The sequence below is a fragment of the Coptis chinensis genome, chromosome 5 (assembly GCF_015680905.1).
Source record: "Coptis chinensis isolate HL-2020 chromosome 5, ASM1568090v1, whole genome shotgun sequence".
Lineage (NCBI taxonomy): Eukaryota > Viridiplantae > Streptophyta > Magnoliopsida > Ranunculales > Ranunculaceae > Coptis > Coptis chinensis.
The window spans coordinates 8,646,796-8,665,501 of record NC_141460.1 but is presented as its reverse complement, the minus strand read 5'-3'; the positions used below and the strand labels follow the sequence as shown (position 1 = coordinate 8,665,501).

Sequence of the window (18,706 nt, the reverse complement as noted above, 5' to 3'; positions counted from 1 at the left end):
TTTCAAAGAATTGCTACTGATATCATGCAGCAAAACAATGCTCCTAATAAGAGAGGGCGAAAACGGAGAAGGAATGGCCAGAGTAGTCAGGCAGTGCTCCATAGTGCTATATTGCACTATTTTGTAATAATTTAGTGATGTCATTGTTGTTGTTGTTGGTTGTTGTTGTTTTTTAGGATTTGAACAGATTTTTGAGAATCTTAGCAGATTTAGGTATATGAATTATGTTGATTAAACAAATGAGGCTATGTCCAATTTTTTTTATGCATTAAATTAATTATTACATTACGTTAATTATTACTTAGAATCTATATATGTTTTTTATTATGTAGACAAAGAAATTCTCATGTGAACAATCAAGCCCATGTGAACGTGACTAATAGGCCCATGGGCCTCCAAACAAAACTGCATTGCATAATAAAGGAAAAATACACTAAAACAAAGGGATTAATTTATACGTTATATCTTGGCATTATTCCCAAGGGGGGATCAATTTATTATTCCTCCGATCAATTTATATCCGTTGGCATTTATTCCCAATGGATATATTTCTATCCATTGAAATTTATTTATAACGGATATATTTCTATCCGTTGGGCCTTTGCATATATATTCAAAGTCATTTTCATTCCTCACTTCAGCTTTTCATTTTCATTATCTAATCTTTCTCAGCTTCAATTTCTATCTCAACTTCAACTACCAATATGGGGGGATCAAATATTGTCCACATTTCTACACCTGAGATTTGTCAGTGGTGTAAGGAAGTTGGTCATTACGCTACTTCATGTATATACATTAACATTAAATTCCCAAAACCTGAATACAACGGCATAATGATAGTGGTCATAACTAGCAATGATGATGGAACATTGGAAGACAAACTTCTAAAGTGTGATGTTGATGATTGTCCCTCAAATATCAACATCTATCATTCAAAAACGGTTGACATACCTATATGTCATTTTTGCAAGGAAGCAATAGATTTATGCCTTAGGTGTGGCTTGTGCGATCAATGTAATCCTTCAATGTGTGGTGGAGAAACAAGTCGTACCTCTTAGAATTTAAGTGTAGGATATGTAATATTTGTATTTTGTTTAATTCCTTAGTGTATTGTCTTTAATTGTTTTTGTAATGTGTTTTAATTAAGGTATAATTTTATAAGATGTTTTGTTTTTTATTTCAAATTAAGTTGAATGTTTTTCATTTCTAGTTGAGTTGATTTGTTTTTAATTTCAACTTATAAACAAACACATTTTTTCAAGAAAAATATATTTTCATTAAAACAAAATACAATTTTATTTAAAGAAAGAAATACATGCAAACAATAAAAACAGATTACAACATAAAATTTAAATAAATTAGTACGCTAAAACATAATCTAATACCACTCAAATACACGTTCAGGCCCAACAGTACAAAAGCCCAGCGATACAATTTTTGCAAATCCTTTCAAATCGTTCAGGCCCAACGGTACATTTTTTTGCAAATCTTCTAAAATCGTTCAGGCACAATAGTACAAAAGCCCAATGGTACTAAAGCCCAACGGTACAAAATCAAACCGTTTGAATTTTTTATTAAAAGAAAACAAAAAAATGTTGGATGGCTAAAGTAGTCCCATCCCACTCTTGGACGGGTCAAGTTGTCCCGTGCACACCATTTCTATATTCTTCAACAATTTGGCTCAAGTTTTGACAATTCTTAAAATCAAAACAACCATTTGACAACGCGTTGGTGACGAAAATTGCTATAAAAATTGTCAACTGTCACATTGAAAATAAAAAATAACAACGTATTGATGATGCTCTTATACCACTTGTTAGCCCTACCTTTGGGTCCACCCATGCTCGTATTGTTAATCATTGATTTATATCCAAGCTTTGGGCCATCTCCACTTGATGTCAAAAAATGTCGAGTAAACTATACTTAAAACCAAATTTATACTTCTAGAATTTCCCACCTAGAATTCTTTATAGACCAGCCAAGTTCCTAGCATAGTTATCAGACCCGGCCAGGAGACCGGGTCACTGGGTTGGCGATTAACTGGTGAGTTGGATTAGATTACTGGGTTGAACTGCAGGAAGTATTATATACAAATATATAAATTATTCTATTGTTAAGTAAGGATATTTTTGCTTCAGTGAACACTATGTCCTCTGTATTCCCTAGAACCCTAGGTTCGAACCCCTACCAATTTTTGTTTTTAAAACGATCCAATAATAGACCCAACCCGGTTAGGTGACCAGTTTGCCAGTTCAGTGGGTCAAACCACCGGGCAGGGTCTGATAACACCGCAAGTCAGTGTATTAATTTTTCAATTTGTGCGATTTGAGAACCTCAAACGATCAAATAATAGACCCAACCCGGTTAGGTGACCGGTTTGCTAGTTCAGCGGGTCAAACCACCGGGCCGGGTCTGATAACACTGGTTCAAAGGCAAACATGAAAAAACTGTACCTCTCCTTTTTCCAACTGTTCTCCACGAACCTTACTAAATTTATACTTTCTCTGGATATTTTCTTCTTGTGTCCCTTTTGAATTCAAAAGCAAATCATGATTTAAGCATAATCTGCTCTTTTGATTGATCAATTTTTCTTGCTTTATGGTCTTACATAATTCTAAAGCGCCTCAATTGGTATAAGATTTATCTTAATTATTTCGAGCTTCATCTAAACTTTGTATTGTTATTATTCTCAATACTTTTTATATCTGCAATTCTGCAAGGGAAGTGAACGCTATACAGGCTGGCGCACACCAGCAAAACGACCATATCCAATTATCCATTCTGTTGGTGTGTATGCTCACAATGGCGGGTATAGGGTAATGTGCGGACTGTGGTTCACTGTTGACCTGAAATTGGACACCCCACAACTTGGGTTTATTAATATAACCCATATATTGCACAGATTCAATTCAAACCAGGCCAGCAGCTGAAGATTGCAGAAAACGGCTACTTTAACTGTGAAGCCAAGAAGCTGAGAAACCTCAAGGCTGTGCTCAGCTATAGGCTTGAGAGTGGAAGAAAATAGCTTCACTCCTAGAAGTGGGTCAGACACTTCACCTCATAGCAGAGACTGTAACAAGACCGCACAGAGAAATATGCCTTCGCTGATTGCAACATGAAATGAGCACCTCCTCTGTTCAGTGTTCTAAAATACGGCCTAGGCGGCCGGCCGTCTAGGCGTCACCTAGGAGCTAGACGGTGCCTGGCCGAACTGATTTTGTATGTAATCGTTTTATAAATTGGCGGTCCAATTAGAAAGACCCAGGCGGGTGATTAATCGGCCAGGCGGGACTGGACGGTTTAGAGGGTCCAAAAGAAAAAGAAAAAAAAAGACAGACTTAAATGTTACAAGCCCAATTAAATTAAAAAGGCCCACTAGAACTTACAAAATCAATCGGCAGTCTCTCTTCTCGGGTTCTGAAAAGAAATTTTAGAGAGATTCAAGGAAGAGAAAGAAAAAAAGAGTTGGGAAAGAAAAATATAGAGTCCAAATTAGATCAGATCTGATGAGATCAAATTGAAATAAGAATTGGGGTGCCGAGAAGAAAGAAAATGAGTGGAAAGAAATTGGAGAGAGTTGGTAAATCGTACCTGGTTTCAACCTCAATTGAAGATGGAAACAAAAGACAAATATGGGTGATTGAATTGAATTCAAATTCCTTCAAATCAGATCCAGATCTGATCGTTTTTGTGATCCTGTATGCTGGATTTTACATCAATCTGAAATTTTCTACTGGAATACCTCTTGAAATAAAGATTACTCCATCTTATTCTTACCGGATTAGAACTTCAAGCATGCATTGATGGATATGAGATGATGTTAGTTGATTATTTGCAACTAGTCTCTGTGCACACTACATGCCCTTACAAAAAAAAACAAAAATTATAACCACACTTTTCTAGAAAAAGACTATATTACCTTAATACCCCTATTCCAAATTTTAGTGACATCATTTCATTCCAATAAGATGTTTTATCCTAAGAAAAAATAATAATTATACATATATATTTAAATAATTAATTAAATAAAACTGCCTAGCCCATCTAGACACCGCCTAGAAAGTCTAGGCGCTCCCTTACCTTCCGACTACTGCCTAGCGTTTGTTTTTTAGAACATTGCTTCTGTTTAGGCCCTGAGGTCCATGACAGACCATATTTACATTTAGAGGGACTACAGTTACTGCTAACCTCAACTCCTCAAGGCTCATAAACTTGGCTCTTAGGTTAAGAGGCGGGAACTCTTTCCTTTTGTAACTACCTGGCAGACTCTCCGCAGAATTTATAATATGACGGATCAATAAGTTCAGTTCATCAATTCCAAAAAAATAAATAAATGGAATTAATCTGCCTCTATATATTCTTTAGTTACACCGCGCATGTGGACTAGTTGTAACAACAAAGCGAATAACAGTTTTTCACTCCACACCGCAACATAAAAGAAAATAATAAAAATAAACATGAAAATGTTTCATCTGCAGTTAGTTAAAGGTATTAATAGAAGATATAACTGCTTTAACACCAAGACAACACATTTGGTATTTTTAACTGCAAGTCACTGTTTGCAGGCAAATCCCTCGACCCCTTTTGTCAATGACTTCAAGTTCCTTCAACGCAAATACACAAAGACCTACAAAAGAAATTCAAAATTGACTCAATACAAATCGGGAAACAGAAATTTGAAGAGAATAAGGCAAGGTAGTCATATATAGTTATATATAACTATTGTGTGCTTGAGCGCCCAAGTTTTTCGAAAAGGTTCTCGAACCAAATTATTAGGTGCAGGAGATAGCCGACTTACTGAACTTATTGTGGATTATACATTTGAAACAACAGGTGATATGATGCACCGTACTAAAACGTATAACTTACACCAACACCTTATTTTTTTTCTTTTCATAATCACACCAATACCTTACTAACAGCATTCAATTCTTACAAAGAAGACCAATACCTTTAGTACAGGAGCAGATGTCACTGACATACAAGGGGGTAAGTGCAGAACCATCCACTGCTCCAGCACTGAAACAAATTTTTGATTAAAAATATACCCTTGCACGATTCAAATACAAATTTATAAATATGTATACGGAAAGAATAAAAAGAACGAAAGAAAAATTACTACCCAGTCATATCACAATATATCAAGCCAGACAACAGTCAGTTTTACCACGTTTCAGAAGAAGAAACCCAAAATTTAATTCTTGAAGAGAGAGAGTGCCATGTAGTCCCAGCACGGCAAAAAGTTGACTGAAAAGATGCTCAGAAGAAGGCCAAAAAGCAACAGACTGAAAATTGGTCATAGATGTGTTTTATATTGTCAAAATATCACTGTCCGGATTTATAATACTTAACACTTCTAGGTGAGACGCAGATATGATAACATCAGGACTGCCAGCTGTTATACCAAATGAAACAAATTGGTTTATTTTCTTTTCACAATTGGTATGAGTTTCCAGCCGAGGTATTAGAAGTGACTTTCTTTAGGTCATAGCTTTTATTTACCAAGTCATTGACATCAGTAGTACTCAAATGTTAATATCTCACCAATCAAAACTTAATGGAAAGCAGTGTGGTACCTAACAAACGCCTCAGGGAAAGAGTTGCCAAGGAAAGGACAGTCCTATACCTTACAGAGTATGTCAAAAGACTTGTGTATTTGGGTATACAATATACCCACTATAAGGAAAGGTTAAGGCCTTCACAAAAGTGTTGTATGTTCTCTCTTATTGGTTGCAGTATCATTACAGACATGTGCATGTACTTCCTTTCTTTTACATTTCACCACCTGTTTTGTACATGCACTTACATTTTCCATAAGCTCATTAAGCCCAAGTTACTATGCCACACCTACAATTTTGCATACGCTTCCTGCCTATAAGCACTGTAAAATTTGATGGTTAAAGCAAACTTCATACCACAAGTGTTGCATTTTTTGTTAGAGTTCTAAGAGAGCATCTCCCGGGGGCATTTAAGGACAGAGTTCTAAGAGGACATCTCTTGAATATTTTAGAAAGTTTCTTTTATTGTAAAATCTTAATTTTCATATACATATTGAAGTGACACAAGGCCGAAACTAATAAGGCTGTATCTTCCCTTTCTCTTTCCTCTCCAGACTTCCTCTTGACTAAAGTAGGGAAATGGAATAAACCTATCGATACATTTCAATTTTCTATTGATATCCTATCTTCTATTCATGTTAACCTCCTCTCTTGATTTGTCCAAACATTATTTCTTCATTTTCATATCACTCATATTTAAAAGCGAGACTAGTGAGGTTTAAAATTACAAACTAAGGGGATGTTTGGTATCACATAGGAAAAAAAACACATGGGAACCCCACTTTTTTTTAAATCACAAACAATGAGCATGCTGGGGAACTTTTTGCGCCCTCAAAAACAATTCTAGTGGAGAAAATTACATAAGGAGGTCAATGAAAACTTTCATGGTAGAAATGTTCATGAAAAGTCCTAAAAGATGGGGAGATTCTCCAATGCATGCTCATATTTTATAAATTTTAATCAAAAGATTGGGTTTCCATGGGACTTTGTCCTGTTTGAAATTGAACACACCCTAAGGCGAATGCCTCAAGGATTCTGCTCATAAAAAACCTAGCTTCGCGCCTAAACATATAAGACGCCAAAAGACACAGATCTTAACTTTTCTGTGATGAAATGGCAAACCTCCCTTTTCATTGTGAAAACTTATCCCTTTACAAAAACATATATTTCACTGCTTGAGGAAAAACTCAACAAGAGCATCAAAATGGGCAATAAGAATTAATAAAATATCACCAACATCACTAGAAGTCTGCAGTGTTTGGGAACACATCAGAGGGGCCAAGCATCTTTGTAGTTAATTAACATTTGAAGTGGACTGGCAGTAGGGAGATGTACTAGCTTATCAGGTGAGTTTACAGTGAAATGATCTACTTATGTTGAGAATGTGCAGCAACAAAGACTGCAATACAAAATTGGCCGAAGATGGTTATGACGAGTAAAATTGGGTAGCAGGAACATAGAACCAGGTAAGAAATGCCTGCCTGTCACATGAAATTTTCTACACTAGGGGCAGCAATCAACCTAGCACTACTTCTATGCTGGTACTAACGTACAGGCTTGTACATGTAGAATGAACCCGTCGAGGTTCTTATACAATTATTTAAAAACCAAAAAAATAAAATCCTCTAGTGCTAAAATTCCATTCAGGGAAGGTGAAATCTCACAGCAACATCAACAACTGAGACAAAGAAAGAGATAAGAACTTACCACAGAGAGCAAAGGCCCCTGTTTAAACTTGTTTTGAAACGAGAATGCTAGCGGTTTTGGACTCTGTCCAGGCCCTCGAATGAAACCACTGGATTTATTCAAAACAAAAACATAGATTAGAGAATGCCTCAACACATTCCTTTCGACTACAATCAACAGAAATAACCGGAAATGAATTTCATTGTGAAGCAAAAAGAAAAAGAAAAGAGAGAGAGAGAGAATAATCATTACAAAGAAAGAAAAGAGTTAAGAAAATAACATTAGTGATGCAGAAATGAGAGGATTCCTTCTGACATCATATAGTGCAATAAGACCATTGTACATCTCATTGCCTCCTTTACACAATAAAGCCAAACGCTCCCCTGAGGCATCCCAGGCAATCTTCTCAATGCCCTGGCTGCATGATATTGGAATAGCTTAAAGTAAGTGTGAATGCTTACATCCATATAGACTACTTGTTTATCAGCATACCTAGAGGTATTATTAAGGTTGATCCAGGACACAAAGTGACTCCAATTTCGAGAATAGTAGTTGATAAATTACAAAGTGCAAAAACTTAGAAATAGGTGATTGGTTCAGTTCTTGATTGGACATGTCATGGATCAGGTTTGGTGAAACACAGCAAACAAGAATACTTGTCACGTTTTCTTGGGAAATTCACAGAAACTAGATACATATGCGGCGTTAAATTAGCAATGCAAGAGTTACAGATTTCGGAATAAACTATTTGATGCAGCATTCTTGCTCGTTAATCCTACTAGGAGTTAATGGAGAAATTTTGGAAACAAGCAGGGTCCATATCTCAGTGTTTTTTTTTTTATTATAATTATTCTTATTAAATGTTCAAACAGAAAGACAAAATTATTCTTATGAAGTTACATAGTTTGACATCAGACACTTCTTGAGAAAACAAGAAAACTAAACAAGAAAGTAGCATAGTCCTTACCTTCCTGTTAAGGATACTAGTTCTGGCAAGTCAACTGGTAGTAGGTGTGCATCTGTACAAACAAGTTATTAGGATGGAATCATGGAAACTATTATTTAATGTCCCTGAAAGGTTATATACATCTTAAAAGTTACAGTAGAACTTTGATCTATTAATAACCTGGGAACCACACAAAACCCACTTATTAAATGAGCTTTTAATTAATCGGTAAAGAATAACATATCAATTCATCAATTAGTTAATAGTCATTGATTATTATCCTCCTCCATACTTATCCACCACCACCTTCCCCCCAAAAATGTTTCTCTTCTTCCCCATATCTGCAAAGCCACTTTCCCAAACCAACCTCTTCTTTAGGAAGACAGTGATGCAAAGAAAAATTGCTATCTAAAGTAATATTCGGAGTATAATTTTTAGTAATATTCATTTTTACTATTTTTAGTAACTCTGAAAATTACTATAAGTAGCAACTGCTATTTACATCACAAAGTCTATCCTATTTACAAAATGGATCTTCGGCTTATCTCCTTTACTAACTCATAGGAGTCTTCTAAACAACTTTTCCAAATGTTTCACCACCCCCCAAAGGAATAAGGAATAATGAAAGGTTCAAAAGAGTGGTTGATCAAAGTCAATTTCCCCCTTAAGAAAGACACTTAGCTTTCCACCCTGCCAACCGAAATGCAACTTTCTCTATCACCTTTAGCACCCAATGGCAGACCCAAGTATGTGGTTGGAAACATCCCAAAACACTTGCAATTCCCTCTAAGTTCTCCACATCACCCACCCCATAAATCTTAGACTTGGCATCACATAACAACCAACAACATATTCATAGGTGACAGGTCAATAGATGCTTAGACAATTTTGCTAGCATTCGGCAAGGGGAGCACAAAGACAGTAACTAATCACTTCATCCTCAATTTACCGGGATTGTATATTCCATCTTCCTACACGTGAAACTACAATTTGTCATGAAGAGAAAATACCCCACCCAAGAGCATTTGCTTCCTTAACAAAGCAGTTACAAAAAAATTGAAAATACTAAACAAACTATAAACATGTTACAAAATGTTCATCACTGGACCAATAATAATGAGATGATACCAAACAAACTAAACTAGTGATCCAATCAATGCAACACAGAGCCACAGGAATACCCAAAGGATTCTTTCTTAAGAGAAGTTCTACTCGGACAAAAATATAATTGACATTGCCATGCTGAAGTGTCATAAGTTTGTTTCGTCCCAAATAACTAAAAGTATAGCCAAGAAAGAAATAAGAAAAACTGATATTATAAAGAACTAGAAGTAATAGGGAACACACTACCCAATGATGGAGGCTTAGACGCGAAGTGAATGGAACCCAGTGTTAAGGATTCTGAGAAAGCAATCAATATCATGCACCCATCAGTATCCCAGGATGCTCCCTGACAACAACAGCCAAAAAACAATTGGGTGTGAACAAAAGCATAACAGAAATTTAAAAGTGGAGTAAATAGCAAAAAATGCAAAACAAACTGATCAAAATCCCACTTGTCTGTGAACAAAAAACATGCACAAACCATTAGAATTACAGGCAAAAAGAAAACAAGAACCAATAAATTTCAATTTGAATCGATGAGAAGGGACTGGTAGTCAGAGCAGCAACGTTCAAGACTTAAAGTATGGGAATCCCATAAAATAAGAAAGAGCTGGCAACAAGAAGTAGACGCAACCAAATTAACATTTAAAGAAGAGGTTTGAATAAAGTCCATTGGAAATTTTTTGGGAACAGGAGCGCGATCGTTACAAGAAGGTTCTGGTTTCTAACAATTTGGAGCTTGTTAAATATCAATGGCCGGCCTCCTCACAACAACAACAACAACAACAACGAGACCAAGCTTTAATTCAATCTACTCTACTGCACCCACCTTGGCTAGCCTACGTAACCATGATACCCAAGGGTACGCTTGAAAGGCGTCTAGCCTGGAGAGGTGAAGGTTGCACCTGGTGCAGGTCTGTTATATTCCCACATTGGTTAGATTCTCTCCAAGAACTGGGATTCTTAAAGTGAAATTGTATCTATGTTAATGGAGAAGAAGTTTGGAGAGAAAGAGAATACGGCCTTAGTAAGTTTGGCCTTGTATCACTTCGATATATATATGAAAATCAGTGTTTACAAAAATAGAAATTGCCTATAATATTTGTGGCGGCCTTCGGCCCTAGTAACCCCACTCGGGAGATGTCCTCATAGAACTCTAACACTTAACATATGGACAATCTCTACTTAAGCACAGAGGCCTTTTGAGGAAACCTCGTACTGTCGTACCTCCCATATGGTTTGGTTAAGTGGGATGAAGGAACTGAATTTGTGGTTGGATTGGAAGGGTTTTCACACTAACCAATGCCCTGTAGTAAACCTCAACAGTGTATCCAATGCGGATAATAATTTGCATAAGCAACAACTATAAAAGTTCCACACTTTTTAAAATAATCAAGAACCCTAGTTCTTCATAGACCCTAAAATCACACCTTATTTCTAATCTCAAATAACTCAATAACATCAACTCTTACTGTTGAGATTATTAATCCCACATCGGGAGTCTAAAGCATGTCCAACCAATACATAAATCTTGGGGCCGCTCCACTTATCACCAGTTGGTTTTAAGTTGGACAGTCATATGTTTAAAGGACCATTTATTCCACATCACCCAAGTGTGTTGTCCACGTGTTAGGCTCAAGTGATACCACACGTGAGGGGAGTGTTGAGATATTTCATATTTGTTATAGTCCAACATAGGGTGTGTGAGGCCTTGCAGTATAATATAAATGTTCACGAGCCTCTCCACTTATTACCAATGGGTTTAAAGTTGGATGCCCATATTCAATACTCACTAAACCTAATTACAAACCCTTTATTTATAATAGGGATTCACCTTGACAACAGAGCAAACCAATTAAAGTATGTCATGTGGCAATAACTTGCTAAAATAAAATAAACCAACTAATAGGGGGACGCCTAATGCGTGTGCACCCTTGGGCTTAACCATGACCATGACTCTATGTCCACATCAGTATCAAAGAAACCCTCTAACTATAACCAATATACAAGGCCTTCCGTGTTTGAAATTTTATAATATTATAAACCACATGCTAATAAAGTTTGTCTTAAAAAAATGATAATTTTCACCTACCGTGATAACCCCACCCGAGGAAGACCACAGCTCCGACGTCCATGTGTTTGTCTCCCACAGATAAAATGTTCCATCACTAAATGGATGTTGATAAAATTTTATATATCAAAAGTTGTAGTAAGATTGACTACAATTAAGCATAAATCAAGCGAAAACAAAATTCTGACATTTAGAAGACAACCCTACAGCTTTGAGGTAAAAAAATAATCACCAAGCGATGACCACTTTAGCATTGATGTGCCCCCGAATCCCCGTCGAATAGGAGTTCCCAATCCTGTGAATGATGGAATTGGTGAGGAAATTCATCAAAAATACTTAACCCAACAAAAATTACTATTTAGTGCAAAATGTCTTTTCTTTAGCACACCAAGTGTTAATTTTCAAGAAAATACAGCATTATTGCGGCTCGGGACATATATCCAAGACTTTTGTCACTAGAACAGAAGGGTGTCACTAGACACGGCTTTTTTTTTTAGTTCGTCTGATATTAGACAGATTTGAGCATAATCCCCATCATTGGTACTAGAAGTCAAACAAGAAGTAATGAAGAGAAAGTTCATGTGCACAGATGCCGCCCCAAATAAGATATCGTATTCTTGAGGAGAATATACAAAATGCACATACTTAAGAATAGATAATCACAATCAATCAAATCTTTTCCCAATCACCAATCCAAGCTATCTTAATTTTCATTATCACCTCTCATTCTGCAGCAAAAGTTATATTGATATGCACATTGAATATTCATAGTGACCAGTACACCCTCACATCTTTTTTCATTTTCCCTTTTTTGGGTTTTTGATATGTGTGTTTGTGTGTCTGTGGGGGGGGGGGGGGCACGTTTTTTCGATCCTAATTTTATCTTTAAAGAATCAATAAATAAATTGCTCTCAATTATCCAACGAAATTTGATTCAAAACAAAATACAGAAAAGCTTTTAAGTACCTTGAGCAACATCCCATATGGTGAACGAAGAGCTTTCATGTGAAGCAGATGCCAAATATGTATATAAATGTCAAGGATAGTTCAAACGGTATATAAAATATAACATTAGAAACTAATCTGGAGTATCTTATTCCACGTGAATGCAATATAAAAATGCAAGAACATAACTTATTAACTTCAGGGTCACATGAAGAGTTTCATTATATGATGTCACTGCATCCTCGCTGTATTTAATCTCAAAGTATGAAGTATACAGCTTCATCATTGTCAGATCTGATTTTCTCAGATTGAAGTATGAAATAAGAAAGGTCAAACCAATCCAATCACTCGTTAGTTGGATCACCACCATGTATATCCTGTTATTGGACCCTAAAAGTAAGGTCCATCACCTAAGTTATCAGATCCTAGAGTCATTCTGGCTTTGACCTACTTGGAATGAGTGAGTGTTTACATTCTGGGTTGGATCAGGTTAGACACCTGCCTGACAAGGTAGAAGCACTTATGATGATCACAGTTCCAGAGGTAACATGTTGAAAGAAATATCAACTAAAAACACAATAACAGTTTACAGAGAAGATTGGAGTTGGAAAGGATATCTCCCATCAGGACTCCAAGAGAGTACACTAATTTGTTCATCCTTATGGCTTTGGAGAAAGTCGACTAGGGTCCATCGTATTCCTGAGCCTCTAGAGAAAGTTCCCACAAAAGAAACAACCCCTGATCTCACAGAGGCTGCATTGCCTGGGTAAGAAGCAGACCACATGCAAATTCCACCCCTGGAAAAATCAGAAACAGTCATTGAATTACCACATGGATTTTCACAATGCGAGATAATGCTGCATTAGCAAGGTGCTATTAAATTGACAATTATCATGAATACTCAGACTGCGTATAACATAACTTAGGAGCATTCATCACAGTGATGTTCATAAACAGTACAGACTCTTATATGCAACAACCTTGACATGGTGTAAAAAACAATGAAGGAAACCTTCACATGATCAACATGAGTCAGATATCACAGTATCAAACTGACACACCCTACCACAAAACCAAGAAATCTCATTATTGGCCCTGATAGATTCAGGTGCACAACTAAACATGAAATAATTCAAATATCATTTAAAATGTGCAATATCACAATACTCGCCTGCATGCTACAGAGAGTGTCTTCCCACCATTTGGCCTCCACTCAAGAGCTTTTATATCTCTTTGCGACTCACTGATTAAAACGCATGGATCCTTGCCATCTGTTCAAAAATTTGTACTAAATTTCAACATAAATTATATAGACTACAATTTGAGGTAGATTGCAACTACAAAGTATTAAAAGAAGCAGTTACAGCACAAGAAATTCCACAAATATCAATAATGTGGATCGAAAAAACTGAGAAATTACCAACCTGAATCTTCAAAATCACATACAGTGGCCTGATCAGGCCCCGAGATAAATGCTAAAATATGCTTATGATGGTGCCAGCTTACTTCCGGAAGATCAACTTCTGCCAGTGAATTCACCTAGACAATCATCAAGAATGACAAAATCAGTATTGAGACAATCATATTTTTATTACACTGATCTGAGACCAACATTTTATCCTTTATTCTGATCATCAAGCTCCCAATGTTCCAACAAGAAATGCATCAAAGATGGAGCACGTTAAATTGTGAAAAAGTTCCCACAAAGTCAGCATAAAAAAAAAAATGAAAGAGAGGACCTGTTGTTGATATAAGGGCTTGGGCTGGATGAGATGAAGAATATGGTCCTCAAATAATTGGCCAGATGCTGCATCCACCGCCACGCTCATCTTTTTTTTTTTTTTTTGGACTGAACCTAAAACCCTAATTATAATACGAGGCAGCCTTTGAATCTTTGCTTAAAACCCCGCCCAATTTATGCGGTTTTGTCACGAAACTATCCCTCGATTATAACAGGCATGGTAGCTACAAATGTATGAAAATGTTGGGGGGCAATATCGACATGTCGATTGTAATACATTCCGATGTTTTGGTATAGGCGTTTTTTTTACTTAACTAAGTGACGTGGCAGATAATATGGGAATCGGGTCCGGTTTGGATATATTTTTTGGGCTTTTTTTTTTTTGCATTTTTAGTGTTATCCAATCGGGTTAGTCGGGTTCAGCTCGGGTTTGGGTTGGATTCGGATATAAAATTTCGGATTCGGGTTCGAATTCAGATATAGCCATATTCGACTCGTTCTTTGCCCTAATGTCAGGTATCATTGTGTAAGCTTAAGGCTGACTCCAATGGTGCATCCACCCTCTATCTCCATTCCACCAAAAAACAATGTTTTGAGGATGGGGAGTCAATTTTGGTGTCCAATGGTTCAGACCATTCTACGCCACTTCAAATGGCACCGTTTGGGTTAGTGGGGACACAAAATATTTTTGGTCATAATTAGTTTCTGACTTGGTAGGGACACAAAACAATTGACTCCATTCCATGCCACTTCAAGTGGCGTCGTTTAAGTTTTTACAAACCACACCATTTCAAGTGGCGTGGAATGCACTCTCTATTCCTTAATAACACTCTCTATATATAGAGAGCTATATTGAGATGAGGGGGAACCACCGTCACTCCCTCCACTTTTGAGGGAATGGGGAGTCATTACACCCAGCCTAAAAGAATGATGATACATGACCGTCATATCACTGTGTCGGATCAATGTGTCAATTTCTTGTGTCAACGTAGAATTATTGGCAGTGAACCCTTACAATAAAAATTCAAATAAACCAAACAAATTACAAGTAAATAGGTTTGGGACAAATTATTGACGAACTGAACTCACAAAGCTCCCCAACTTCACCAGAATTCCAACCAACAGCACAACCGAGACCCGTGCAAAATCTTGTCAACAGATCTACAAGGTTCTTCAACCACCAGACATATAGTGTTGAAGAAAAGTAACTACATTGGCAATAGTGAAAACTATGCCCCACATACACAACCAGGGGCTCCAAAACATAGTTGCAATGCTCAAATGAGTTCATTCTTAATTGGCTCCAAAACAGAGCTCAAAGGAATGCATAGACGAGAGCATATGACACAAACCACACCCCACCACCAGCATGGACCAAAATATCGTTGATATATCCGATATATCGCCAATATATATTGGTATTTTGGTATACCGACATCGATATTTTCGATATATATCCACCGAATATAGAACCCTTCTTTTCCCGATATATATCCGAATTTCCGATATAAAACTTTATATCACCAAGGTAATCGATATATCCGATATTTATGATATATATCATTTGACTTTTTGACTATTTTTTAATATAAAGATTTCCGATATATATCGGCAAAATATCCGATATATATCGGTGAGATTAGAGAGTTTGGAACAAAGGGTCTTTGGTGGATTACAGAGTTTGGAATAAAGTGAAAAAAAAAAGTTTATGCTTTAGCATCTCTTTTAGACTTTTTGTCCATTCCCTTTGTCAGCAAAAAAATCATCGGATTCACACCAATCTTCACAGTTCACACCAACTCTCCTAAAAAAAAAACATCTACAAAAAAAGAAACTTCACAAAAAAAAAACATCTCTCCTCAACCTTCACACCAACTCATCACCAATATAAACCAAAGTCTAGTACTCAAATGAGCTTTCAAATTTCAATAACCCACGGGGAAAAAATATAGCGGCATTTTCTGTATCCAGGTACTCATTTTCATTTTTTGTACTCAAATGAGCTTTCAATAACTTTGTTCATGAGATTACTTTATAATTTATATGGTGATGCACAAATTATTAATCTAATCAAAAATCTTCTTTGTTAATGTTACTCAATCTGAACTTGGGAGTGCTGGGTGAGTTGTTTATAACTTTTATATGATACATCTACAAATTTCATTATTCATGCTTGATCTAAGTAAGATTATTTTCTTTCTTCTAGACATTAGACCTACCACATTATAATTAGTTAACAAATAAATAAAAGGAGCCCATGATGAAGTGAGTAAACGAAACATAAAATGTGTTGGAATAATAGTGCTAACGTGTTCTTCATGATCACTGTGTTACTTGATGAGAGATGTCGGTTGAATTTTGAGGATGAACTGATGAAGAAACACTGATTTAGTTTATAGTTCTGAAAAAAAAAAAAAAACTAAAAGAACAAAAAGTGGACTTGATATGGGACATAAGAGAAAAGAACGGATTGGACATAAGATAAGGTCATAGGGTCCCGCTATTGGCATGGGCGGATGGGCCAAATTGCTTTTCCGAATGATAGGACATGTGTGACCAAAATGCACCTTACAACTAAAAATGTAAATTACCATGATTCCAAGGCCTAATATTTCAAAATCAGACGATATTTCAGACCCTTCAAAAAATGAAATATATCAGAAATATCGATATATCGAAAAAATAAGTCAAACATCGGTCAAAGTCAACAAAGTCAAAAGATATATGTCGAATAAGTCGGAAATATCGATTATATCATCGATATAAAGATATATTTTGGTTTTACCAATATATATCGGGCAAAAAAGGCTTAAATATTCGGCTGTGAAATATCGAATATTTCAATTTCGGATTGCTTAAAAAATGAAATATTTCAGCGACATATCAATTTGTCGTCCGAAATTTTCAACCTTAGATTAGAGCTTCTTCTTTCCTTTTATTGTGCTTAGCTAGCTACCTAGTGATTAATGTTGATTGCTTTTACCGAAATAGATTTTATCAATGTTTTTTATGGGTATTGTTCGTCTTTTGGACAAGTGTTTTTGATTGAGATTCGATTGAGGTTACAAGGGTTAATCTGGCAGTAAAGATGACATCGGTGGTGAAACAGTGAAGAGGTCTAGGCGATTGTTTAGATAAATATATGCCGATTGAGGGCGGGTTGGGTTCAGTAGTGATAAATATTGAATCTTTTTCTACCTTTTCTATTTCCAATCCTTTTTGTTATCAGTTTGATGGTGGTGCCTGCCTAGAGTGGTAGTATATGTCCAAAGTTACGGCAGATCAAAACAATTTCTTTCATCGATTGTTAGTATTGGTATTCTGTGCTGAGTTGAGGAGTTTATATTCCAATGTTGCTGGCAATAAACTATCGTGGAATGGGTATTGACTTGACAGTTAAGGTAGTACTAGTTTATTATACCTCATAAGGGATCATTTTGATGGGGCATATGATAGGATCACAAAGAAAATTTAATTAGTTTCCTACAAAAATTAATGTAGCTATTATGTTATCTATAAATTAAGGTAGCTATTATGCTAAAATAAAAGAATTCTCATAAATTCATAAGAACTAAATTGATCTAAATTGAGAAAATAAATAAACCTACGTTGAGAAAATGAATGATAAATTGAGAATGTTGGACTTTTATGTTGTTATGCATAGCTCAATCATTTTGATTAATTAGTTATATTTGTCTACGTACAACATTTCAACGTGTTCGGAAAAACTGTGATAACAACAAAGGGGAAGTTTAAATGCAATTACTGCCAACTAGAATTTCATAGTGGTGGGGTCAGTCGCCTAAAACAGTATTTATCTGGGGTTGGTAGCCAAGTGGTAAGGTGTAAGAAAGTCCCCGGACAAGTAAGAATTGCAATGCGAGACCTACTACAGGATGACACAAATAAAACACTTAAAAAAAGGCAGCGTGAAACTCGAGTTGAAGAGACAATGTGCGCTCATTTTGACGATGATTCCAATGATTCTGACGCAGAAGAAGAAGCAAGAGCAAACGAAGGGAGGGGTGAGGAGTTTCAGGGCATGCAACATGCATGAAAAAACTCTGTAGCTGACCAATGGGAAGAAAGACAGCTAGAAAGGGAAGGAGAACATGCAAGAAATTTTCAGCATCGTACTACTTTTGTGTCAGGAAGTGGCTCTAGATCAAGCAACAAAGAAAAGGGATTCATGGGTTTGCGGAGGTCCAAAACCATGAGACAAGAAACAATTGATCCATACACTATTAGATAGTCGGGACACGACCAACTTAGTGTCAAAGACATGGGTAAAATGAAGACATGGACGCAGAAATTGGGTAGACGGATCGGTTCATGGTTCAATTTTGCCGGAGTACCTCCACATGCATTAACGACAAACAATCCATATTACCAACCACCTATTGATTTCATCACGAAATGTCTTACTGGAGTGAAAGAGCCAACTGCTGAAGAGGTACTGGGAAAATATTTAAAGATGGAAAATGATGATATCGACAAATTCGAAATGGAAGTGGCAGAGAAGTATCCAACTTATGGATGCACCATCATGTGTGATGGTTGGTGGGACAAAAGAAAGATATCCCTCGTTAACTTTATGGTCTATTGTGGAAACAATTTTCAAGAAGTCTTTCGATATCAGCATTGAGCCGAAAGAT

The 18,706-nt window shown here is 36.3% G+C and overlaps 1 protein-coding gene across 1 annotated transcript; it reads right to left on the bottom strand.

Annotated features, from left to right (window-relative positions):
- Positions 1-4,287: 4,287 nt before the first annotated feature.
- Positions 4,288-14,336, bottom strand: LOC147496528 (Transducin/WD40 repeat-like superfamily protein). Its single transcript, XM_086559527.1, has 13 exons — positions 14,050-14,336; positions 13,735-13,849; positions 13,482-13,581; positions 12,928-13,107; positions 12,332-12,390; positions 11,573-11,660; positions 11,387-11,462; positions 9,541-9,640; positions 8,212-8,263; positions 7,525-7,662; positions 7,266-7,353; positions 4,952-5,019; positions 4,288-4,627 (listed from the first exon to the last, which is right to left on the bottom strand). Exons 1-12 carry the CDS (start codon positions 14,137-14,139, stop codon positions 4,972-4,974), a joined length of 1,134 nt encoding a protein of 377 aa, XP_086415653.1. The 5' UTR covers positions 14,140-14,336; the 3' UTR covers positions 4,288-4,627; positions 4,952-4,971.
- Positions 14,337-18,706: the final 4,370 nt, after the last annotated feature.

Coding starts and splice junctions, on each gene's coding strand:
- LOC147496528 (XM_086559527.1), bottom strand. CDS start 14,139: ATGAGCGTGGCGGTGGATGCAGCATCTGGCCAATTATTTGAGGACCAT. Junction 13,850..14,049: donor AGCCCTTATATCAACAACAG/GTCCTCTCTTTC, acceptor ATGATTGTCTAG/GTGAATTCACTGGCAGAAGT. Junction 5,020..7,265: donor AGGGGCCTTTGCTCTCTGTG/GTAAGTTCTTAT, acceptor AATTTGTTTCAG/TGCTGGAGCAGTGGATGGTT.